Source organism: Physella acuta, unplaced genomic scaffold (assembly GCF_028476545.2).
Source record: "Physella acuta isolate Inbredline_101_S28 unplaced genomic scaffold, ASM2847654v3 ptg000620l, whole genome shotgun sequence".
In the NCBI taxonomy this organism is placed as follows: Eukaryota; Metazoa; Mollusca; class Gastropoda; family Physidae; genus Physella; species Physella acuta.
Window position 1 is genome coordinate 192,501 of NW_026732139.1, and position 26,110 is coordinate 218,610.

Consider the following 26,110-nt stretch of genomic DNA (forward strand, 5'->3'; position numbering starts at 1 on the left):
AGCCCCAGGGGTGAGGAGGTTTCCTGTCAGAGAAAATGGAATTTATGGAACATTGTTTGTTCCCCCTGGTGAGTCTGTATCTGAAGATCTCATTTGAGCAATTTTATTTTTTAGTAACATTTCATAAAATAGTTCAGTAAACTTTTATGGGTAAAAAAACAAAAAAACAAATATAGTATAATTTCATTGAGGGTTTAAGGGGCATATCAAATAGAGTTCATTGGTTACGCTGACTTAGACATATAGAGGTATTATGTGTTCAGCACTGTGGTAGATTGCCATTACTTTTTCTTGAATGGATTAAAGTACCAATCACAACTGGGTGAACACAGGAACTCAAGGTCAGGAAAAAATCTTGAGTCATTTGGGTTAGTAAATCATGGGCTATAACTCTTGACCACGTCATCCCATGTAGTATGTGTAGCAGATACATTATTTTGATGTGTATTTTCTTATATTTATATTTATGTAGACATATTACTTTGTGCTAAAATAATTATTGGCAAATTGCATGCAGGATAAAAAAATGTTGACAACCCGTAAGTCTCGAGTTGATTCCGGGTTCAAGTCAGTAGACGGTCCCTGAGTCCACCCAGCTCTGATGGATACCTAACTTTTGTTAGGGAATGTAAAGCCGGCTGGGCATAGTGCTGACCATACTATCCCTTCATATGTCGAGGTCACAGAAACAGGGGAACTCTACTTCACTTGCCCCATAGACCATCAGGTTTGAAAGGGGAACTTAAAATTTTTTTTCTTTCCCCTGAAAATTTGAATTGAAAATTTTCATTGTTTACAATTTTCAGGCGAAGGTCCATTTCCAGGTGTTATAGATGTTTTTGGTATGGGTGGGGCTAGCAATATTGAGTTTCGATCTGCGCTGCTGGCGTCTCATGGCATTGCATCCTTTGCTCTTGCTTATTATGGTCTCCCAGGTCTGCCACAGAATGAACAGCAACTGGACTTCACATATTTTTTGGTTGGTCAAGACAGTTGTTTTTTCCCTACTTTCTACACTTATATAATGTTTTAAGATTAAACTTACAGAAATTCTTTTGATGGAAGCTTTTGTATATACATTTGTAGATGGTTTATATTGTAATTCGTATCAAAATGTTAGATAAATCTTGATAAATTTATATTTTGAATCACCACTAACTAGCACTCAGTAATGTTATTTTCATAAGTCAAAAAAATAAATTTTCTGTAATAAATAAGAGCTTCACATAGTTTCATTAAAGATGTCAAGTTAAAACATCATTTATCTTTGTGATTGTAATAATTGCAATTATATTAGACTGCAAACATACTTTTGTTTCATTTTGTAGTAAATGTATATAGAGCAAGGTTGTATATTTTTTGAACTTATGCATATTTAATTTTCATTATCATTTCTATCTCTAGAAAGCATTTGATTGGCTGGCATCAAACTCGTTGATTGACTCAAAAAATCTGGGTGGTATTAGCACATGTGTGGGTGGGGGCTATGTAAGACTCATCGCATCCAGAAGACCAGCGGTAAATAATGCTAAAATTAGATTTGATACCTTTAAAAAATAATATACTAAAGTTTAAGTTTAGCCCTAATGGAGCTGCTTCTGAAGTCATTAATAATGATAATGCAAATTATTTTTAAAAAATGCTATTCTAAAAAAATTTAAATTTTTGTGAAAAACAAAAACAGGCTATATATATTTTTTAAAAATATTTTCAATGAAAATTTCAAATCTACTACCAGATGAAATGCTTTGTGACAATCAATTCAGGAGTGAAGATTTTCGGCAGGAAACAAACAGTTGAGGGGGTAACGGTCACCACTAGTTCCACCAAAAACATAGATGACGTTAAGATTGTGGATGATTGTTTTGTGTTTAGCTATATGTACCAGCTGGAAGATGTGACACTGGGAGATGATGATGTCAAGGTAGCTTGATTTTATTTACATACATTAGCTAAGTACATCTAGTTAGTTTTCATTTCTTCTGAGAAATGTGTGCGCTGATTTTCTTAGTTACTCCCAGCCAGTTTTAGCTTTATCTGTCCAGATTTCTTACAGATGCTTGATCATCATTTAATTATAGAGGTTAGCCAAAAGGCATAGAGACCTTATGGTTTCACCATCAGTATACAGTAACAGAAGTTGCCAGAAATGCATTTAATAAAATAACGCATTTGATATTATTATTTCCCTATATGAGCTGTAAAATGATACATTTCTGCTAGAGATAACTAACAGTGTGTATGATTCACCAAGGTTAAAGCTTTTTTTTTTTAGCTCATTCATGTTTATTGGATATCTGATGATGTGTGTAATTCACAAGTAGAACTGTGTTCAAGTTCCATTTTTAATTGGACCATAAAGTTTGACTCATAATTGTGCCCAAAGCTGAAGTTCAATCCTGTGCTTTTAATCCTGGATTCTGCTTACTTAATGATTTATTACAATTTTTTTCTAGAAACAATTAATATAGTTGAAAATAGCCTCTAATTTTGAAATATGTGCCAACATTTTTATTTTTAGTAACAATTTTTTTAAGTAACCTAATGCTGATATGTATTTAAAATATCTCTTTCAATAGGGATGGGTAAATGGAGCAAAAGTGTTAGCCATTCATGGGCTAGACGACCAATGTGTTAACCCCATAATGTTAGATGTGCTTGAAAACAATGTACCAGAGGACTTGAGAGAGAACTACACATTTCTCAGATACCCAGGTGCTGGCCACCTACTGGAGCCACCCTATGCGCCACTGTGTAAAGTCAGCTATAACAAAATGTTTGGTAAGTGGAGAATTTCATGGCTAATCCAGGTGCCCCTTACACAACTGAACTCTAATGGGATCTGTGTAGTTGGGATCAGTGTCCCTTACACAACTGAACTGTAATGGGATCTGCAGTTAGGGTCAATGTCCTTTACAGTACCAAACTCTAATGGGATCTGTGTAGTTGGGATCAGTGTCCCTTACACAACTGAACTCTAATGGGATCTGCAGTTAGGGTCAATGTCCTTTACAGTACCAAACTCTAATGGGATCTGTGTAGTTGGGATCAGTGTCCCTTACACAACTGAACTCTAATGGGATCTGCAGTTGGGGTCTGTGTCCTTTACACAACTGAACTCTAATGGGATCTGCAGTTGGGGTCAGTGTCCTTTACACAACTGAACTCTAATGGGATCTGCAGTTGGGGTCAGTGTCCCTTACCCAACCGTCTAATGGGATCTGTATAGTTGGGGTCAGTGAAGGTGGCTGGGTAAACTGCTGACCCCCTCATACGCTGATTTAGAGAACTGATAATTTAAGTACCTTTAGGTTTGAAAGAAACCATTACTTAACAATGTTTTGTTTGCATGATGGTAACTTTCAATTTTTTTTTTTACAACAGGAATAAATGATTTAATTACTAAATTACTTTTTTATAGATATAAAATGTCTTTGGGGAGGTGATGATGTCTCCCATAGCATAGCACAAGAAGACAGTTGGCCCAGAATTTTGGAGTTTTTAAAAAGAAATCTTCAGTCAAAAAAATAAATATCTGCTTTAACAAAGTGCTAGTCTTATTGAACTTGCATTTAATTTCAATGCCTTTTTATTTTATGTAATGATATAAACAGAGATGAGTTTTGTCTTTCATAATGTACTTAAAATTGATATTATTATTATTATGAAGCAATAAAACCATTATAACCTGTAATTAGGTGTTTTATAATTTTATATTTAATTAAACAGGCAGGTAGCTTATGAAAAAACTAATTTGAATGGAAGAATAATCAGACTGTGTACACAGATGAGTACACAGATTAAGAATGTTATATTTGATTGTAATGCTATGTTATTGTTATGCTCAATAAAATATAAAAATGTTGCTCAATAAAATATAAAAATGTTGCTCAATAAAATATAAAAATGTTGCTCAATAAAATATAAAAATGTTGCTCAATAAAATATAAAAATGTTATACTGTACATGAATGTTTAAATAAAATCTTTCGCAACTCTGCCGTTGTTTTTTTTAAAGGTAGTAGTTTTATATGAGTTTTCTTTGTTGGTATTGAATAGTGTCTTTTAAATTGGGAAAGGTGAGAGGTTAAGTTAACAAATATGGTCGTGTTCGTGCCCCCCCCCCCCCCCTCTTAAAGCATTGGGTACTTCACTGCTTTTATAGTATATACTCAAATATAAAACTGCTGCTATTTAAGTTACTCATTTGTTTCTTACAACTATATCTTGACCTGAAGGTGGCTGTCTGTGTCTTTAACTCCTCAATCATTTTTATCTATATGTAAATTTATATTAGCAGCCTAACTTAAATATTTTATACGAGCAGACCCGCGGCATACTATACGCAGCTATTTAATTGTTTTTTCTCTCTACTTTTCAGTAATTCATAATTTGTGAATTCGACAGTACCAATGCTGCCACTGAAAATATTTGCTTTAAAACACTAACACCCCCCCCCCCCGCGAAAGCAGCCTCCTCTTAGTTACCTCCTCTAAGTTTAAAATCGTTTCAAACTAAATTATCTGCCCCTAATAATAGCCGTCACTAAACCCGGCTCCACGAATGTAAACATAGCTTGAACCACAACTCACCAGACCATGTAGGGGTGGGGTGGTAGGGAGCACGCTTACAGCTTGTTTTCTAGCGTCTCCCAGAAGAGAATTATATACATAGATTATATGCAAGGTTTTCATGTCTGCAATTCAAAGTTAATTAAGTTGATTTGTTTATGAAGTCTATCAAAGTATTACATATTTTTATCTTAAATTCTCTAATGACGTGGAGCACCACAGATAACTTTGTTGACTTAAGTTTATCTCCCCTTCCAATGACTTTCCTCACCACCCCACCACAGATAATCTTGTTGACTCTTCTAACTTTGATTCTATTACCATTATGAATAATTCTGAGTTACCATAATAAAAATAAATTTTACCCTCTACTCCATCTTTAACAATAGACATTATATATGCAAGTTTTTACACAACGCAAAAAGCAAATTAAATTGTTCACTTTGCAAAAAAATATTTTATTTCTTTCAAAGTTAAAATTTAACTTTGCAAAAACAACTGAGTCACAGCTTCATTTGTATAAAAATATAGTTAAATGCCGGAAGCTGAATAAAAATCTTTCTAGAGTACTTATTTAATGCCTCAACAAAAACATAATGGCTGATCTATACATTACAAATCTTACAAACAAGCAAATAAAAGATCAATAATGCTGAAAAGTTAGGATTAGGTTAATAAGGTAGGTTCATACTAAAATATCCTGTTAGCATTTTAATAAGAGATTAAGTAAATAAAATTACAATAGTTATACATTTACATTTGCAATAAAATTAAAAGCTAAAGTAATTTGTTTTTCTATGAGATCCTTCACATACAAAAAATAACACAATAATAAGAGGGCAAAAAAAAATCTGATGATACATTTGTTCAAGGTTTACCTTTAGTAGACCAAAATAGGAACATGTTTGAGATTTATCAACGAGTGATCATGTTTGTATCATGGTACAGTGAACATTATTTTTCTGATTTCTTCCAGGCATCTCTTGGGGGGGGGGGGGGGGGGGCAAGGGGGTCGTCGGCAGAGCTCCCACCCTCCCCCCACAAAATGAAATAGAATTTATATAGAAAATATACACTTCTAACAGTGTCGTCATCCCTGTCCCGTCCCCCGGAGAAAAAAGTCTGGAAGAAGCACTGACAATAATCTATGTACATCATCTAGAGTGTTAACATAAGAAAAGTTTGACAAGGATTAAATGCACCAATCATGAGCACCTAGCACCTGAAGACAAATCTTGCTTCTACTTTGTGCCCCTGGTTTCATTACTATCTGACATAGAATGGAAACAAAAGAACTTCAATTTTCAGCTTTTTTCACGAACACATTATATTTACGTGAGCTCAACAAAATATATAATTGTGCATACTTTTTTTGTTTACATTTTGTGTCTTATAATATTCATCTTGATAAAACAAATTATACAAGCAAACGAAAGAAAACAATTAGATTTAATTTTTTTTTAAAATTACACTTTTGGGATCTATAAATGTTATGTGGGCATCATTGATTGGGCAATAGACGTTGCACACGAAGTGCAGGTCCACCAATTGTACTATAGTTAAGTATGTAGTATTTTGTGTGCAGCAAGTAAGCCAGCAGCCTTCACAGATGTCACACTGCACCTATGGATTCCACCATCCATTGTATCCCAGACGTGATGTCTTGGTCATCCATATGTCCTTAGATCATCATCGCATGCCAGATCTAACTCCATGGACTGGGTGAGGAGAGGATCCTCCTCACGGTTCTGTGTCATCATTGCTTGTTTTAGCTTCTGATTTCCTTCCCTGAACTTTCTCACTTTTAATTTCTTCTTTCTTCCTTTCTCTCTCTAGCTTTTTAAAAAAATTTCTTCATCCTTTTTCTGTTTATCGTCTTCCCTCATTAAACTTTCCTGAAATCTTTGTTTTCTTTATCATATTTTTTCTTGAAGCTTTCTGAATTCATCACCTATAACTAGGTTTTGCTTTCCCTTTTACCTTTCTTTTAGTTGGGCTGCTGTAAAATGTCATAGGAAGTTACAGGTGAAGGGAGTGCTTGCTCAGGCCCCACCCCCTTGTGAAGACTTGTCCAGCTGACTCCTCATCACATCATGTGTAAAGAAACCAGTCTGTTTTCATGTTTTAGTTTTTCCACATTCAAGAATTTGTTTTCTTTGAGGAGTAAAGAAGAGAGTAGAAAACTGGGTGTGATCATTGAAACAGGGAACTTGAATTTGTTTGACTGATGACTAGTGTAACATGAAATACTTGAAACTGAACTTACTAACCAGATGTAGTGCCACAAGCCAGTATAGCTACCTGTGTTTTTGTGTTTGAAGACACATTGTAAATGCTTGGAACCTTTGCATGCATTGTTTTCACTTAACATCAAAACAAATTCCTGTTTCATCTGCATTAAATATCCTTTAATTGACTGTTATGGGTATTGGTTAAAATTGAGTGGATATACTCTTTGAAGTCTTCAAACCATTGGCTTATTGCATGAGGGGAGATAACAGCTCTTTCTTTTCCCAATAGCATCAGGCTCCTTTGGGATAAATTTGAATGTCTCTGGGGAAAAAACCAGACTGTAACTTATAACCTGGCATCTGCCATCTAGTTTCTTTAATCACAAATAGTCCTGGCTGTTTCATGCATCTTCTCAGTAGTTTTTCCAAACCTCTCTCAGCTAGCTCAACAAGTCATGTTGAAGAGTGCACACTTTGAGAACTGGGCTCTTTCACTTAAGTTTGTCATGTAATGTCATAACAGGTAGGCCAAAGCTTTTTGTTGTCTGTCATCTTAAAAGAAAACATTCTTTCACACTTTCAACAGCCTCTTTTTATCTTGCCTTCATTTTAGGCAGAGTTTGAACTTAACATTTGTTGGACTGAAACTGCATAAAAAGAAAGGCATATATACATCTAAACTGGGAGAAATAGAAATCTATATCATCAATTACAAAGGCCTACTAGATCTTGTCTATTAAACTAATAATGGTGTTCAGGGTGAGGAAAAAAGGTAAAATTAAGCCTCTTCTGAACAACAAGTTAAATAATGTTAGTAAAATATCTAAAATATAAAATAAATGTTATTAGGCTTGAAAATACTATTCAGTTTGTGAATTTAGAAAAGCCTGGCACAGTTAATAATAATGAACTAAACTGGATAAGTTCTCCACACATCTATGGATATTCAACAGAGACACTCCAATTTCCTTCCCAAGCTGTTATGTAGGTTTAAAGGGAAGTAGGCCTACCTAAAAATGTATCTAATGTATCTAAGTTTTTTTTTTCCAAAACACATAAAAACATTTTTGTAGTCTTCGAATTCCAAGCAGTGTGGTAAAGTTATTCTTAAATAAATACTCATATTTACAGTATTTTACAGTGTCACACTTACTATTCTAGCTTGCATGCTACTGAAAAAGTCATTATAGATCAGTAAATATAAATCTGAATAGGTTAATCCAGCCTGCTTTTACTGCTAGGAAAATTTGACTCTGCTTTCAGTCCGATGAGGCGCTGGCACATGAGGACTTTGTTCACTGACACCATTCTCTTCTACTATTGTCTCTTCTTTGGCCTTCTGAATGGCCAGCAGCTGTTTGTCCAACTCTTCTTGCAGCGAACTGGATATTGTCCTTATAACTGGGCTGTGGTTGCCTCCGACAGCACACGAGTCAAACATGCTAGCACCCATGGAGGGCTGAGGCTGACTGCGGCAACGATGTATCTGGGAGTGCTAAGAGAAACGGACAAATAGCCAGAAGTTTAATATTTTAACTCATAGCTAAATACATTTTTAAAATGTGCCATGTGGTCTATTCCCTGTAAAATTCCCAACTCCAGATTGTGAAATAACAAGAAAACAAAATTAAATTACTGTAGAGTAGGGCTAAATAATTAATAGTTCTTGGTGATTAATAATTTTATACATATTCAATTAGTTCAAAGAAAATCCGCAAACTTTTGAATTTAAAAAAAAAATGAACTAATGATTGAAACATGACTAAATATTTATAACTAAACACTTACAATACTTTTTCTCCTTTTAGCCATTGAAAAATGCAGCTTTTGTGTGATCTCTTGAACAATGTCTTTTTCATCTTCAATCTCTTCTTGCAGCAACTCTTCTATAACATCCTCTAGAGTTATGATTCCAATCACTGTCTGGATATAAACAATGAGTCAGTGCCACATGTTCTTCTGTTATAACCAAACTTGAAACAACTTCCAGGATTAAAACCTTGTGTTTCTTACCCCTTCTTCCACCTCAGATTCAGCAATAGCAGGTTCTTCAATGTTCACAAGCAGGGGAGCTGACTCTGCGTGATCAATTTCACCATCCACCACTTTCTTGGCTCTCTGTTTAACTACTGCCAAATGGCCTGAGACAGAGTGAAACATTATAAATGTAGGTGGACATAAATCTACTTAGGCACAAATTGTAAGAGATGTATTTTCTATTTATTCAATCCACAACAGTATGTTTAACCATTAATGTCCCGTAACGCCCGCTGCCGCCCGACACCGTTAATGTCCCGTAACGCCCGCTGCCGCCCGCTTACAATACGCATAGAAAAATTAAATTTGTTTCATTAAAATTTGGCCTACAAATCCTAATTTTTAACTAAACAGGAAGTCGGATTGTTTCAGCATCCTTTTCCGGTCTTCTAATTTCAATGGCGCTTTTGAAAGATAAAAAATAATAGTTTCTTTCTATCTCGAAATTTTAGACTCATCTGTCCTATTTTTAGTAGATTTAATATTAAAAATAAAATAAAGTAATGCCTCTAAACGTATCAAGCCATGTATTTTATTAATTATATATCTTAAACATAACCAAATTGATATTTAACTGTTAAATTCGATGCATAGTTGTTTAGACAAAAATAAATAAAGTTGACTACCGAAAATGACCTGTTTTGAATTTTCTCCGACATTTTTTATTTTTATACTGTACTTTTACCAAATATAATATATTCTATTTAATACTGTTGGAAAGCCAGGTTTATTCCCAACATTAAGCAGTAGTTTTTATCTTAATTTTTAATTTCATTTAGACAAAAACAAATATTTTGTGAAACTATTCACTTGATCATACAGAGTTATGCTCCTTACATCGGGCCGTCATGGGTGGAGTTTTGGTAGAATGAATGGGACATTAATGGTTAATAAAAAAAACTTTTATAAACTAAAAAAACGTAAAGATAAAAATAAACTTACTTCTGCCTGTTTGAAAGAGATTAAGCAGGTCAAACAGTGGCATGTCAGAGTTTACAAAGAGCGCTGCCCTAGAAAAGCGCTCATCTCCAACAAGACGGCTAATGGGGATAGCATCGTCAGGGTTAAGTTTAATCAGAGTTTTGGTTAGAAGTAAAGCCACGACATCAGAGCGATCCTTGGTGTACACAGGAACACGGGAGTGACATCGTTGAACCATCTGTGGCATAAAACATGTAACTATATTGTTGAATTAAAATATGCTAATCATGATGTTAAATAAAGCAAGTCACTGATACTGCTAAATAATTACACTTTGACAATAATGCTGTTAAAAGTAGAATAAAAGAGTTGGATTTACTGGAAAGATATTAAAATATATAACAATGATATTTTAAGGCTGCCATACTTCTATTAAAAATATAGATTTTAAAATAAAAATACTGAAAGACTGGATTGCTAAAATCATGTAAGTAAAAATAAATTATCACACTTAACTAATTTATGGGCATACAATGATGCAAGGAATATTAAGTCAAAACACACATGGAAAAACAGAAATAAAATATTATTGTCTAATAACAATTATTATAACTATTCTTTTTAATCAATAACTGTACAAAACTACTTTATTAATTAATGTTTAGTCTAATTGGAATGAACCGATGGACAATGAGCAATGTTAACTTACCTGAGTCATGACTTCATGATCCAGTCTTGCATGTATGTTCACCATGTAGGCTTTGTCAATACTCAACATGGCATCTTTTGCAGTTTTATTTCTCATGTCCAAACAGCCCTATCATCAAATTAAACTTCAAATTAGATCTAGATATGATAAATGCTGTAAGATAGTTATGGGATCAATTTTAATATAATTTATGTGAATCATTTTTTTTTAAAAATAAATAGTTAAGTATATTATAGTGTATAATATTTTACACACAAGACTAGCCTAGAAATGGTATTTAAGTATTAAGATATTGAAAAAAAATTTACTTTGATAATGGCCACTTCATCATGGGAGAGAGTATCCTCCCTTGGCCCTAACCCTTCAGCCTGTGAGTCCTCTCCATGAATCTCTATTAAAGCCTTCAACTGAGCTCTTCTAAAGAAGGTGCCATGCTCTTTACCCAGGCAACAGTCCAGTAGCAGTGATAAAGGGAAGGAGATGATGAAGAACACTGCCATCAAAAGGTAGACAAGTCTATGGTATTAGAAAGAAGTTTTGTAAATCTATACTATAAGGAATAAAATCATTTTTAAAATTTGGTTTTGATGAGGTCTGACATTCTAAGGAAATAAACACTGTATAAGTCACACCTGTGGCCAGTGGGAGTCTTATCAATTAACTGTTTCCATTGGATAGTAATGGAAGCTCACTGAAATATGTATGACTTTTTTCTTTAACCACAACCCTGTCGCAAAAAATATTTTCTAAACTACTTTAAAGATAATACAAGCATATAAAGCAACTTACGGAGACAGATATGCTCCAATGGCTAATCCGTATCTTGTGCACACTGCTTGGGGAATCACTCTAAAAAAGCAGTAGATTATTAATTGGAAATTAAGCTGCTTGACAACTATCAAATGCCAATAGAACAAAATTTACTGACAAATGACATGGTCTTACTAATTGCAAAAGATAGATCAATAAACAAAGTATTGTAAAAACAATTGCTATGTAACAAGTAGAATCTTATTTTTGCTGAATCGAAAAAGAAATTTGATATCTATTTTTGTTTATCTAAATCTCAATGTAGGATAAAATAATTTGATACAAAAGTATTATCAACCCAACTACTTACTCTCCAAATATTAAAACAGCTGTTACAGAGATTGTTATTGCAATGATTGGGTTTGAGATCCTATCTAGAAAAATTGGCATAGCTTCAACGGCAGCAGAGTTTGACAAGAGTAAGGTAACCAGCAGCAAATGGTGCTTTTTCACAACGGGGAGAATTCGTCTGGCATATTTCTTCTGGCTGGGTGTGCCGCCATCTTTCAGAGTAATCAGGGTGGTGGAGTCCAGAGACAGCAGACCCATCGTAAGGCCAGACATCAGACCTTGGAGAGAACAAACCAGTTCACAATAATTTAAACAGATCTTACACAAATTTAACTTCAAAACAAATTTAAAAATATTAAGTTTTAGTTAGTTTAAGTAAGCTAAGTATTGGGACTGAATTAGCTATATTTAAACTTACTGGGACAATTATGTAATCTTATTTAAGTCATGCTCAACACAATGTATGGTAGAGAGGACAGCATCAGACATGGTGATGCAATTCAAATAAATAGGCACCTACTAAAACATGTGTACAATATTTTAGTGTACACAGGTGTAAAAACAACATTTTTTCCCATTAAAACCATTTATTTACAATTAGAAATCTATAAGCTTAATTCATTTTGTTGAGATTTAAATTAGAATAACAGTTTTAATTTAAAAAAACCCTACATTAAAAAAAATGTAATGACCTATGAGTATGAGACTACACTCTACACTAGAGGAATTTTTTTTTAAATATTAAAACTATTTTAATTTTACTTGGGACAAAAATAAGCTGTAAAATAAAATTTAGCTTACAATTGCCTGGTTCATACATTCCAAAAGTGTGTCAGTGACATCCAGTTATTGAACTGCTACCTGGTATTATTTAAAAAGCTTACTATATTATAGCATCAGATACTTTTCAGATTTCTTTGGTTGAGTTTTGTTTTCTTGTCAAAAAGAAATTAATTTTCTAATTAAATTTATAGTCCAGACTTACTGCACTAGAAATTTAATGACCATTCAGAATTTGTATTTTTAGTGTTCTAGTTTTACATTTTTTAAGACTGTTTTTATTTTTGCTATACTAGGAACTAGAATCTAGTACTAGATCTAGATTTACTTCAAAGGAAAGGTTGAATCTAAAACTAAATTATTAATTTATTAAATTGATATTAATTATTATCCATAGATCTAGACTCTAGTAGTAAAATAGTAGTCACTTCATAAATATTACTTTTTTTTAGGTTCCTGCAAGATTTTTTATCTAAGTCGTAAGGGTCAGGATTAACTAACATAGTGTTTTGTTTTACCAGTTACCTGCGAATATAACAAGCCCTGTGTAAATTCCAACGTAAATCCAAAACCACGTATCTTTGTAACTAAGGATTTTTTCAGGAAGATCATATCGGGTGCCATTGCAATCTATTATGTCCTCGGAAATAATAGTACAATTAATATAATTTGAATCCATTTTTTGACTGTTATAGATCTAGATAATAGATTATAAGATCTAGATCTAATAATTATATGATCTGCATCTAGATCTAGAGTTGAATCTGCAGACCTTGACTCGTCTACTGACTTGATTGTTCTCAATGCTCTCCTTGGAACAGAGGGATAAAGATAAGATTTAGGGGTTTTGTGGCAGTGGCCTCCCTTACCATTCCTTCTGATCATCAGATTACCACTGTGACAGTCCATTAAAATATAGCTATCATTAGGCCTATATTCGTAATTGTTTCTCTGTTTTTTTCCAGTTAATAGTATGTTGAAGTAGAATGAATCATTTCACAAAAACGAATTAATATTTATTATGTTATACAACAAATACAACCAAGAATGACATTTTCTAAATCGGTAAATCATTTTAGTATGTTTCCATACCCCGCAACTCTACTTGGCTTGCTCTATTATTGGTATTTTATTGGTTGTCCTTAACTTGCATTGGGTTTTTTCCCCGATAAATTAAATAAGTGCAACATATGGCTAGTATTATATATTATATACCAATGGAAAAATCTTCTGATCATTTATAGGCACCTCTTAACAACGCACAACACAGGTTATTTTCTTAGCATAGATAACCGTTTTTTTTTTAAGAACTTATGTGAAAAAAATAATTTTAGATGAAACTGCATACTAAACGTATATAACATTAGTGTTACAAATTAAGAATGTGTAAGCCATCCAAGGGCCTCAAGATAATAAGGAATGAACTTTGAATAGCAAAAGGAATTAACCAAGCTTAGATTATTTTGCAAACTATATTAACTTGGTTGTTTCCCTTTGTCCATTATTTAAATAGACGGCTGTAACTGTCACAATTTGGTAACGTTGGGAAATGGATGAGAATACTCCTGGAAAGGTTTCTGGGTAAACAATTTAAACTTCAGAGGTCATGCTGCGATTTGATCCTCCAGGCTCCCCCTGAACACTATGGTACCTACATCCGTTTTAAAGAGTGTGATACAGTATGGACCTTATAGATACGATTTATATATATATATATATATATATATATATATATATATATATATATATTACTTTTGAAGGTACAATTTATTTCTAAAATATTTATTTGAGCAATTTGCTTTAATAAAGGGAAATAGTCTTTTGCTAGTGCCGTTAATTCATACATATGAATATTTAGCGAATTTGAGTAGCCTACTTGTATATCTTTTAATTTGGACTACTAAAAAATAACTTTTTAATATGCAAACATGTCACCCCCCCCCCCTCATTCTCTGCTCATCATAACAAATGTGGAATGCACTCCTCCCTACACACTTTTACACAACTGACACTCCCTCCAGGAGTGTGAAGTGATTTCAAGATGATCAATGATGTGTACAACCTAAATCAGCATTTAAACAAATGAACTAGTATGGTGGGGTCTGAAAAGTACAGGTTAGGTGCAGTTTGCATATGACTGAAGCCAGTCATGAAAAAATGACATTTAACTGACATCTCAGCAGTTTTGTTAAGCAGAGAAAAAAAAATCTTCTGCATAACACGAGCTTACAGAAAAAATCAATTAGTTTGAAGAAAGAAACTGCTAATTAATTACTACCACACGCCTGAAAAATATTTTCATTAACGATTTTCTGTATTGATCACAGTAATTAATCGAGCTCATTTAAGTAAAACCACATGTTGCTGCAAACTATAGATCTAATTAATTAGCTTGTCACAGATTCTGTTTTTTACAGGCTGACTAGGAATTGAATCAATTGATTTAAAACCTAGGCTGTAGTGTAATTAGGTTTAAACAACATTTCTTGAGTTGTTGAGAGAACACCATAATGTACTTGGTAATAAACCAAAACCCTAGTGAGACAATAGTATCTATCAAGCAAAAAAAAATTAGGTACACTTTAATTCTTTTGTATGTTTGTCCATATTCTGTATGTTTATTAGTACTGCTGTCACAGTTCATTGAGCCAGATAGTAAGGTCACCTTTCTAGTGGGCTATCAGAATTACAACTACACATCTCTAGTGGAGTTTAAAGTCATTAGGTCCAGGGTCACTTCACACCTCTCCAGTGGAGCTTAAGATTCAGGGGCACTTCACACCTCTCCAGTGGAGCTTAAGATTCAGGGGCACTTCACACCTCTCCAGTGGAGCTTAAGGTCACAAGGTCCAGGGCCACTTCACCTCTCAAGTGCCCTTTGTTAAATTTTTATATTTTTACTTACATTTAAACAAAGTAACCAAAACATGTTAAAACTATTTATTACATAATTTAAATTAATTTCACATAGACTTTTTCATAACAATAATAGTAACACAGCACTGTTTATTCTCTGACCACACTTGCGTTCTCTAAATATAATATACAGTTAAAACCACAACAAAGATGGTCATTGCCACCATTACATAAAACTAACTATTCCTGACTGGAATGTGTAACAAATATTCATGGACACATTTCAACTGTAATACTGACAAATGTAAAAAAAACAACAACCCAGTTGATGTGTTTGCTCAGTCTCATTGGTGTTTGATCCCAGACCTCCAGAAGCTTGTATGGTCTTTGGTATGATGGAATGTGAGACTATGACTAAGTGTCACATGGTAAGATTGGACCAATCATAAATGCCCTTAGCATTAGCATGTAGCTCTTGTGTTTTAGAGATCTATGTTGCAGAATCCACATCTGATTAGATAAAATGTTTTCCTAGTTTTTCTAGACTTTATACTCTATTTCTTCTGCTAGGAATAGAACTGTTGGGTTCTCTATATTTTCTTTGGAGCTGATAAGCTGGAGCTCCATTTGAGCAGCAGTAGGTGTCTCTTCAGGGGCGGCAAGTTCTGAATGGAGATATTTGTTAATATGTTCAGTTAGGATATAAAAAAAAAATGGGTTTAAAACATCCCCCCCCCCCAACCCTAATCACATATTGAAAAAAGTAAGACATTTAACAAACTGAAAACTTAATTATCATTGTAAAAACACAAGAGGAATTAAGACTTACTTAGTGCTCTCTCATAAGTTTTTTTTATAACATGTTGGACGACACTGACTGTTTTTTCAAGAGCAGGCTAAAAAAAAAATATTGCATCAATTTACTAGTTTGTGGAACCTATCTAATAAAATATTGTATCAGTTTGCTAGTTAGTTGGAACCAATCAAATAAAATATTATATCAGTTTGCTAGTTAGTTGGAACCAATCAAATAAAATATTGCATCAGTTTGCTAGTTAGTTGGAACCAATCAAATAAAATATTATATCAGTTTGCTTGTTAGTTGGAACCAATCAAATAAAATATTGCATCAGTTTGCTAGTTAGTTGGAACCAATCAAATAAAATATTATATCAGTTTGCTAGTTAGTTGGAACCAATCAAATAAAATATTGCATCAGTTTGCTAGTTAGTTGGAACCAATCAAATAAAATATTGCATCAGTTTGCTAGTTAGTTGGAACCATTTATGGAACTTGACATCCGTTTCAATTTTACACGTAAGCTAAAAATAAATCCAAACCTTGAGGTCTTTTTCTTTGTCCATCCATGTGAGGAGAGAGGCAGCAAACAAGTCCCCAGTGCCAACAAATTTAGCATTCACCACAGGAATTTGTAGCCTGTATCTCTTGGAAACTTTTTCTAAAAGAAAGTAAGAAAAAAATCAGCATACTGAGCAACTATTTTGTTAGTAATAAAGTATTGACTTTTTTACTGGTATCTACCAAAATTAGTTTCATAAATACATAAATAAGTGTTTAATTACATTAAACAAAGTCAAATACTTCACTTGAGCAATAAGCATCTAAAGGGATTTAAATTACCCTTGTTGTTTTTTTTTTAAATAAAAAAACCAAATGGCACATTGTTGTATAAGAAAAAGTGTTTCAACAATTTTTTTCTATTTGGTAAAAAAAACCTCTCACAATTTTACAGTGTTAAAATTAGTTCAGTTATTTACCTTTCTCTTATTTAAGAAAAAAGTCTCTGTTAATAAACATGAAATGTAACTAACCTTGGCGTATACTAGCGAGACACAGCATATTAGAGTTGACCCCCAGGTTACTGCTGCTGAGTACAACTATCCCCACACCTCGATCATGTAGTTTGTTCATGGCAATGAATGCTTGCTCCTCTGTTTCCACAGGCAGTTCTGTTAGCTGTCTGGTGGTTTCAGAGTCAACAATTAACATAGTCTTCACTGTCCAGTCAAAGTAAACTAATTTTGTAAAGGGTTGTCCATGTATGACTTCACACAATTTTTGCTGAATTTTAACCCCACCACATCTGAATACCAAAAATACCTATACTTTTACAAAAAATAACCATAATTCCTTTACCTCACCATTATTTTTAATTAAAGAACTCCTCTAAAAATATGACATGAATATTTTTTATAGACAATCCTTAAATACAAGAGTAACAGACAGACCACTAATATAAAAACAAAATCAATTTTGTGTGCAACACATGGTGCAAAATGTTTCCACTTTAATCTAGTCCTCTAAGCTGTTGTATTTTGTATTTGGTGACTCATTTTGTGACAGTGGTGCTTACACAGTGTATCTATTTTTGTTAGCAATTAGGATCAGCCTAAACAAATGCTAAATACTAAACATGAACAGCTGATTTAGCCTAAAGTCAATGCCATTCAAGATTGTAGAGAAACAAAAACAAAGTGAAATTAAAATATTAAAAGTTAACATTTATTGGTTTCCTGCAACAAAATATATTTTAAAATTGTCTCTATAAAAATGATTAGAAAAGTCATTGCTATCATACAACATTTGTATGTAAGTTTTGCAATATTTCAAAAAAGTTCTCGTGAATGCAGAGTTGAGTTAGGTTTAAAATCTACTTACTCCAGTTCAAACTGATTAGGTGTGATGATGTCCGCCTGCTCCAGGATCTGTGTTCTATAGACAGGTACCAGTGCCTCACTCACATACTGCTTCAACAAAGTGCAAGGATGCATACATTACGTTTGGTGCCTGTCTTTAACTAAGGCTTTTAATTTTTTTTTTTTAATAATACAGATTAAAAAAATATTTTTTTTCCTGTAATAAATTGTAAACTTATTAGAATTAAAAGCCTGGATATAGCATGGAAAGTTTTTTACTTAATGAATTGTGTATACACTCTCACAATAGAAGATAAAACATACCAGTTTGCCATCATCTCCCATTACTGGATCACAGACTAAACATGAGGGGAAAAAATAAATAATTTACTCAAAGTATTGTAAACAAGTGAATGTTATTCATTTAAAAATATGGTTATTGGTGACATTAATTTAACAAAATAGTGAAGGAATTGCATTACTTAAAACTGAATATTTCCAAATTTTAAATAAACCATGTATCAAAGCAAAAAGATAATTAATAAAAAGAATGATTGGCTTACCATAAATTAGGTTGGGATTTTTAGATTTCAGCTCCTTGACAACTTCTCCAACTTTCTTGAGAAAAGACTCAGACCCTATGTAACCTAAGGTAAAAGACAAAAATGGTTTCTGGAACTAATATGGTTGGTTTCTCAATATATAACACATTGCTGAAAGTTTGTAGATTTAAAACTAATCACATTATTTTCTTACTCTAAAATAATAAAGGGATTTAAAGTGAAAAGTCAAGCTTTACATGTTAGTCTTTTTTTAATGAAGAAATTTTTCTTTGCTGTGCCTTACAACCATTTATAGGCCTATAATATAATTGTAGACATTATAAAATTTTTCTTTTAATAATAATTCATGTAACTTTTATCAACTGTTTTCTAAAAGACTGAAATGTTACCGGTAAGAACATGTGTAAAGTCAAGAAGATTGTTGATGCGAAGTCCTTGAAACAAATCGTGTGCCTCTTCTGCATTTAAAACTTGCCCTTTCCATTTACCATAGCCTAGAAAATAAAAATTATAAGACTTTTAAATTGGTTAGGACTAAATTAACATTTAAATGACTAGATGAAACATAAAATATTTTAAAATTAGACACAAAGGCACTCAAATGAAAGTGAAGAGTCCAAAATGTCCAACTTTCTTAGGTCAAGAATTACCTGTGTGATTTGAAAACTGAACAGAGTTGATTGTACTAACATCATAGCCATGCAGCTGAAAAGAAAACAATGTTATATCACAGGTTATAATTAATTAACTGGAGAAAAAAAGGTTTTTGAGCAGTTAATTAGTAAATTACTATATTTTTTTGGCATCGTTAGCTGCTGATTGTCACAGTGTCTGTGGGTATAGGCCTTATTATATTACTAGGCTAACTGTGTTTAAACTCATAGTAACAATGATACAATTAGATTTGGTAAACCTATGATGTAGGATTGTAAATTGGTTGTAATGCTTTTTCTATATTATAATATATATTTATAAAAATTATAATTAAGAACAAAGATGAAGAAAGATTTATACAATGGGGCATAGGGCCTGCCCCTAAAGAGTCCTATAGACTATAGACTATAGACGCATCACATTTGAACAAGAAGGAATAAATATTTAATATTCGGCCTAAAATAGACACTAATAAATAAAAATGTCTGAAGTATTAATCTATTAATAATTAATACTATTATGCTAAACAATAATGTATTTTTAATTTTAATATTTTATTATTAAAATTAATAACTAATAATAAAAAATTACTACTTATACTTAATTGACACCGGTGTAAACATTCTCCCGGCCTACCACTACCTACTGGATCTGTCTTGTGACTGTGACTTGTGTGAGTGAGAAATAACTGGAACTCACCTGTAATGGGAAAGTTGCGCTTTTGTTTCCAACGTAACCAAAGACAACAGAACTTTGAATTGATAGTACTCGCTTTTCTCCTTGAGCTGTCATGTTTACCTAATTTAATATAATTTAAAGAAAATAGTGAAATAGTCTAAGCAAAAAGCTTCTGCTCGTGCCACGGCTAGGCTAACCTTTAGCCTCCATAAAGTTCATTACGAAAGATAACCATGCAAACTAAGCTGTTTTCAATTTCATTCTCTTGCTTCTCTAACTTGTGATGGGGAAACAGTTTATGTGTACTTTGTGCTGTATATAGGTCAAGTTAGGTCAGCTGCTTGAACTGCCATGTGACATTCGCACTACACTACTACGACAAATATACCTACTTTACACAAATCTACAACACAAGCTAGATTTAGTAGAACTAACTAAGTATTGAAAATGGACACACAGTAATCTACGTATAGACCCAATACACATAGTATAGAAAATAGTTATAATAGTTACTGGGTACATCCAGGGTACTAGGGTTTACTCTTTGTAATGTATTTAACAAAACTTATTAAAATTTCAAGGCGACGACCCCCACACCCAGAGGCGTAGCGACCCCTCCCGGCGCCCGGGGACAAACTTTCAATTTGGCGCCCCCCCCCCCTATATTTTTTATATTTGTAATTCAAAATAGCAGATAAAATTAGCTTATTTGGCGCCACTAGGGTCGGCGCCCGGGGACATATGTACCCCCCTGCCCCCCGGTTGCTACGCCACTGCCCACACCACACCCATCTCAAATAGATGTAGAACTAGAATGGAACCATCAATAATCTATACGCAGAGGCCTAATAGAATAGATCTGTTTGAGAAGATTTGTTTGATGTTTTTTCTCGATATTCTATCAATATGGATCAATGCAAAAAAAGCTATAGTATTTACAACTTAACACTTCTAATCTATATTATGAGCTTTGCCTCCCTTATTCACAATGTAACTATTATTAAAGTTCAGCCTAGACTAATTTAATTAGGTCTACCATCAGTAATACACGTGGAACTAATTCTGAATTGTACGGAAAAAATAAAAACGAAAGGGACTACCTTTATCTTTATAGTCTACATACATAAGCCTGCATTGTTCAAACAAGTGAGCTTATGATAACAGAACTAGATCTAGGTCAAGGCTAACGTCCAACGTGTTAGTTAAGTTATTCTAGCACAACAGCAAAAACCACGCAGCAGACTGATTGTTTTGAAAGTAAGTGGTTTTAGCTCTGGGTAAACAAATGACTAAATACTAAATAGTAGCTTAAAACATACAAACACACAATAGGCCTATTTATATATCATTTTAATTTATTGTCTAAGTTATGTAGATCTAATAAGTAGTTATGATGTAGATCTAGGTTTCCAACAGGAAAATTCAGTTGTGTTGTGCCACGAATCTTTTTGTTTTTGTTTTTTTTGGAACTAGATTTACTGCTATAGTAAATAGTATTTAACTATTATAATAATACAAAGGACTAAAAACTAGATTCTAAATGTATTTCCATTTTTAATTTTCGTTTTCTGCTTTTAACTTAATTAATAATTAATTCTAAATCCTACAGGGTCCATACAGCCGTAAAAATACTGTGTGACAATGGGACGTCTGGATGGGAAAGTGTTTGTTTTGTCTGCTGCTGGTCAAGGCATTGGACGGGCAACAGCTGTTGTGAGTGTACACATTTGCAAGTTAGCGATCTAATTCTAATCTGCATTAAACTAAAATATGCTAGATATGCATATATTAGATTTTTGTAGTAGGCCTATTTTATAGTACAATGGTAATTTATTTAAATTAAAACATTGATGGATTAAGATTACAATGAATATTGGGTATGAAGTGGGCTTATTATACACAAGGTGTGTAGATTTTTTTACGGTAACTCACATTTTTCTTTTTCAGATGGCAGCTAAAGAAGGTGCTAGAGTCATTGCCACAGATGTCAATGGTGACCTTCTAAAAGAGCTAGATAGCATACCTGGTGTGTTGACTCAGATTAATTAACCTACCTTTTCAAGTGTTAACTAAATCAGTGGAACTTCATTGTTCATTAAATTAGGCAGTAAATGATGTCTTGCTTTATTTGGCCAGTTTTTAAATTCTCACTTCTCCCCTAAGATACTTACCCATCCTTCCTTGTCAAAAAATACTCAGACCCCACTGACTAGTTTTTCATTTTAAAAAATAATTATTGAGTTGTTTCCCTTCTACTCAGGATATTAACAGTATGCACATGTTTGCAAGCTTTATTGTAATTTGCCAATAACATAAATCATTATTCTGTAAATCAGTATCAATATTTAGGTAGGCCTATATTGATCAATTATTATTATGATTATTATTATTATAAAAAATCATTCAAAAATGCAATATATCTGCAAAAATAAAAAAAATGACACAGTTGCTTCCCCTACTTGTCATATAAAGTCACAAAAGTTTAACGCCCCTGGATTGAAACATTAAAAATTTATGCCATCTAATGTTAACTAAATTCAAATGATACCTGAGCTAGTTTGTTATACTTCAAATTATTATTATTTCTTTTTATGGTAATGCATTAGTTTAGCACAATCTAGCATTAGATTGGCACCACATTAAATATTTTAGGAAAAAAAAAACAACTTACAGGCATAAATCAACAATCCTTTTTTAGTGTTCTCCATCAGAATAAATAACAAGAAAAAGTGTAGCCTATTACAAAAACTTCCAAATGATATTTGTTTAACATCCCCATGCTTTAAGAAATAATAATATAACATTTATTATTATTTCTATTGCAGCTATACTTTGAACACATTGTAAAGAAATAATAATTTCTCTTTTTAAAACCCCAGGTATAGAGACTCGTGTTTTAGATGTGCTAAAGAAAGATGATGTTGTACAGTTTGCCAAGTCTGTTGACAAAGTTGATATTTTGTTTAATTGTGCTGGGTAAAGATACTATAGAATTATTTGATGTAGAGCTAATTTATGAACAATCTTATCCTTAAATCATGTCATTTTTGGAAACCTTGCTGAGTTGGAGATCACTGGGTTGTTGCACTTCTTATATGATCAATGTTACACTCTAGAATGAAGAAAAAGAAGAAAAAGTGTAACTCTTAGCTTTATTTCTATTCTAATTAAAATACAAACATGCAGCTGAGATCATTGTTAGTAAATTGTAAAGGACTATTATATACATTAATATAATATGAATAATCATCAACTTTAAGGTTTGTTCACAATGGAACTCTCCTGGACTGTGATGAGAAGACATGGGACTTTTCTTTCAATCTCAATGTTAAAAGCCTTTACACAATGTGCTCAAACTTTGTTCCTAAAGTGAGTAAAAGTGTAAATACACTGTGCTTACAATTTGTTCCTAAAGTGTAAATACAATGTGCTAAAGTTTTCCTCTTAGCTGTTTTCTGATTCACTATTATTCAATAGAAAAATTTGTATCACTTTCATATTTAAATGTATACATTTTTAGTGTGTCAACTTCAAAATTGCTAACTTTATATTTTTAAGTTTATTGAACAAGGCACTGGTGGTAGTATCATCAACATGGCCTCTGTTGTGTCCAGTATTAAAGGTAGGGTCATCTCCCCCCTTCCTGTTTTCATGTTTTTTCAGGCATAATAATTTTTCTAATAATTTAAGTATTGATAAATTATTGATAAGTATTGATAAAAATCCTCTATACATATTACAATAATGTGCACTTAAAAAACAGAACAAATTATATTTTATTTGGCATTTTACTGAATGGTTGTTCTGACTAGGTGCACCAAACAGATTTGTATATGCTGGTACTAAGGCTGCAGTTATTGGCCTCACAAAATCTATGGCTGTAGACTTTGTACAGCACAAGTTGCGATTCAATAGTGTTTGTCCTGGTAAGCTTTTCTACTAGCCTTCATCCTTTATTTTAATCCCCCTCCACCCAAAAAAAATGTGGTAAAATAATTGTTAAAAAAAAGCGAAAATGTTGAAGAAGCTAAAAAAAATGCTAAAAAAAAAGATCAACTGTTTCTTATTTTTGTTAGTGTTTTGATATTGAACTACTAAGTTATTTATAATTAATACTTTAAAAAAAATGAAATAAAAATAAACTGTACAATAATGTTTACAGGTACTGTAGATACACCATCTTTAAGAGAAAGATTATCAGCTTATGATGACCCAGATCAGGTAAAGCAGCCCCCAGCCTCCTAAATGTATCTTGTCATTCTTATTTGTGCCCCATTTATTTTGGTCTAAAAAACGTTTGTTTCATATTATTTTTGTGAAATTATGATGTCTTCTCATATGGTATTATTTATTAAGCCTGAAGTCAATATCCATATCTCAATTTAAAACATGTGTACGATAGCAAAGTTTGTTATGTTTTGAGAAAAATAAAAGATGCTTGTAAAAAATTTAAACAACATGATATACAAATCTAATAGGTTTAACTGAAATCATTTTAAAAGAAATTATACATTTTCTTTTAAGAAATAAAAATTAAATCTGTGGTTGATAGAGAAAATTTTCTCAATAGGCTAGAAAAGATTTCATTGCAAGACAGAAGATGGGGCGCTTGGCTTCAGCTGAGGAAATAGCAAGTCTTGTCATATATTTAGCATCAGATGAAGTGAGTTAATTTTTCTTTTTTTAATAAAGGTTTGGCTTACAAATTCAGCTTAATATTGGTCTACTTTAATACAATTATTATATCAGAAATCTTGTAACAAATATGTGATTTGGAGGCAGAATGATGGTTTTGTTTTATGGCACTTTATAGGGAGGGGAAGTAAGGCTGTAATTACTTGCCTTCACTACACAATAATCTCATCTATGTTAGGTAAAAGTGCAGCACAAGAAAAGTTAATACAAAGATTATTCTCATGTGTAATTGCTTTATCTTCACTTGTTAAAGAATCGTCAGCTGGTTTATATGCCTACAGTTTAAAAAAAATAAAATTGTAACTACTATTGTTTATTATGAAATTAAAATAACCATGGCATATAAGCAGTAATACATTTTTTTTATTATTCTGCAAGCAGTTGTTAAAGCATGCAGATCATGGATTGTTGTGATCTTAGGTTTTCAGCATCCCAATTTAAAGAAAAAAAACAAATCCTTTTTTTTTTCCAGTCCAGCTTTGTAACAGGTCAAGAATTCATCATTGATGGTGGATGGAGTATGTAAAAATTTGGAAGAATTACATCACCTTTCTGAAGAATTATATCCCTTTCATGTGATTGTGAAACTTTTTATTTAATTAACATATGTGATTTATTTAATGTGGTTTGATTTTTGGATTATGCTATGTAAGAAGGTATTTAAGTGGTGACTGTTTTATTATTGTAACTAGAAAAGTTTTTGATATTTTTTTTTCACAGTGACATTAACTTTTTACGAAGGTATTAGGTAAATTGTTTAAAATAAATATCCAGATTTTTACAAATAATCTTTTGAATGACAGTGTCATCTATTTCACTTGTCAGGAAACTTGATGTCCTACAGTCCCCCTGATTCAAGCATATACTCAGTATTGCCATGTGTTATTATATTAACACAGAACCACTTCTCATTGGTTCAACCTTGGTTTGATTCTAAGCTACCATTTTCTTCTTCAAACAATTACTTGAAGAGATGACAGGATATTGTTTGCAGCAGTGAGGTGGTACTTGAGAAGATAGATTTGGAGATTAGAAAATCTCACATTTTTATCCTCAAGGTAATTTTCTAGTCAAAATATTATATCAGCACAGTATAATATTATATATTTATTTAAGTTTTTCTCTACAGATCTTGATTGTTATTTTTTCTTGCACAAAATATCACATTTATGTTGATGTACCATTATATTATTTAGATCTGTTCTTTTTTTTATACAGTAGAAAATGAATGATTATATAAACAAGTTAAGTTTAAAACATTATACGCTTAACATTCCATTAAAATATTTGTATCCATTATGTTTATTTAAAATTTACATGTGATATCCCATCTTGTCTAATAATATGTTGGCCAGTATGCATTTTATAAATGTTTATAAATTGTCAAAATGTTTTACTATGTTTATTTAAAGATCATATTTCTAAATAAATATCAAATAGTAAGAAAGGAAGAAGCATTATGAGCCTGATATCTTAATCTAACAGCAAATTTGTGAATTTTTTTTTTTTGATAGCCTGAAATGCTATTTATACACATTTACAACAGAGTTGTTGCCATTGAGGGTACATTTATTTAAAATATGTTGGTGATTGTTTATTAAATAATGTATTAATATATACTGTCTAAATAAATGAAATTATATAAATGGTGTTTTTAA

At 32.4% G+C, this 26,110-nt stretch overlaps 4 protein-coding genes across 9 annotated transcripts in view; 2 read left to right on the forward strand and 2 right to left on the reverse strand.

Moving 5' to 3' along the window:
* Positions 1 to 3,989, forward strand: part of LOC131947990 (bile acid-CoA:amino acid N-acyltransferase) — a 7,335-nt gene extending 3,346 nt beyond the window's left edge. The window contains exons 4-9 of the mRNA XM_059309428.1: positions 1 to 68; positions 807 to 979; positions 1,405 to 1,518; positions 1,739 to 1,924; positions 2,580 to 2,781; positions 3,422 to 3,989. The exon at positions 1 to 68 is cut by the window's left edge and continues 196 nt beyond it. Of these exons, the coding sequence (XP_059165411.1) occupies positions 1 to 68; positions 807 to 979; positions 1,405 to 1,518; positions 1,739 to 1,924; positions 2,580 to 2,781; positions 3,422 to 3,531 (853 nt within the window). The 3' untranslated portion in view covers positions 3,532 to 3,989. The remainder of the gene's footprint in view (positions 69 to 806; positions 980 to 1,404; positions 1,519 to 1,738; positions 1,925 to 2,579; positions 2,782 to 3,421) is intronic.
* A 1,600-nt stretch (positions 3,990 to 5,589) lies between these two features.
* Positions 5,590 to 13,106, reverse strand: LOC131947999 (uncharacterized). Of its 4 annotated transcripts, none has more exons than XR_009387948.1 (10): positions 12,875 to 13,106; positions 11,589 to 11,847; positions 11,258 to 11,317; positions 10,777 to 10,984; positions 10,469 to 10,576; positions 9,781 to 9,997; positions 8,815 to 8,942; positions 8,590 to 8,724; positions 7,955 to 8,296; positions 5,590 to 7,123 (listed from the first exon to the last, which is right to left on the reverse strand). XR_009387948.1 is itself a non-coding variant. In XM_059309446.1 (10 exons), exons 2-10 carry the CDS (start codon positions 12,387 to 12,389, stop codon positions 8,039 to 8,041), a joined length of 1,392 nt encoding a protein of 463 aa, XP_059165429.1. In that variant the 5' UTR covers positions 12,390 to 12,430; positions 12,875 to 12,983; the 3' UTR covers positions 5,590 to 8,038. The 4 variants fall into 4 exon arrangements, 3 of the variants coding, with proteins under 3 accessions (XP_059165429.1, XP_059165427.1, XP_059165428.1); XM_059309446.1 differs by adding an exon at positions 12,371 to 12,430 and having other exon boundaries at positions 5,590 to 8,296; positions 12,875 to 12,983; XM_059309444.1 differs by having other exon boundaries at positions 5,590 to 8,296.
* Positions 13,107 to 15,253: 2,147 nt separating this feature from the next.
* Positions 15,254 to 20,875, reverse strand: LOC131947997 (pyridoxal kinase). 3 transcript variants are annotated; one of them, XM_059309440.1, is made up of 11 exons: positions 20,858 to 20,875; positions 19,779 to 19,877; positions 19,076 to 19,130; positions 18,815 to 18,919; positions 18,426 to 18,509; positions 18,187 to 18,221; positions 17,885 to 17,973; positions 17,038 to 17,186; positions 16,546 to 16,664; positions 16,035 to 16,101; positions 15,254 to 15,870 (listed from the first exon to the last, which is right to left on the reverse strand). In XM_059309440.1, exons 2-11 carry the CDS (start codon positions 19,869 to 19,871, stop codon positions 15,746 to 15,748), a joined length of 921 nt encoding a protein of 306 aa, XP_059165423.1. In that variant the 5' UTR covers positions 19,872 to 19,877; positions 20,858 to 20,875; the 3' UTR covers positions 15,254 to 15,745. The 3 variants fall into 3 exon arrangements, with proteins under 3 accessions (XP_059165423.1, XP_059165422.1, XP_059165424.1); XM_059309439.1 differs by lacking the exon at positions 20,858 to 20,875 and adding an exon at positions 19,955 to 20,004; XM_059309441.1 differs by lacking the exon at positions 20,858 to 20,875 and having other exon boundaries at positions 15,260 to 15,870; positions 17,885 to 17,970; positions 19,779 to 20,038.
* A 13-nt stretch (positions 20,876 to 20,888) lies between these two features.
* On the forward strand, positions 20,889 to 25,541 carry LOC131947998 (dehydrogenase/reductase SDR family member 6-like). The gene is made up of 11 exons (XM_059309442.1): positions 20,889 to 21,014; positions 21,367 to 21,470; positions 21,705 to 21,783; positions 22,637 to 22,733; positions 23,018 to 23,126; positions 23,316 to 23,379; positions 23,570 to 23,683; positions 23,920 to 23,978; positions 24,328 to 24,420; positions 24,925 to 25,027; positions 25,278 to 25,541. Exons 2-10 carry the CDS (start codon positions 21,399 to 21,401, stop codon positions 24,976 to 24,978), a joined length of 741 nt encoding a protein of 246 aa, XP_059165425.1. The 5' UTR covers positions 20,889 to 21,014; positions 21,367 to 21,398; the 3' UTR covers positions 24,979 to 25,027; positions 25,278 to 25,541.
* Positions 25,542 to 26,110: the final 569 nt, after the last annotated feature.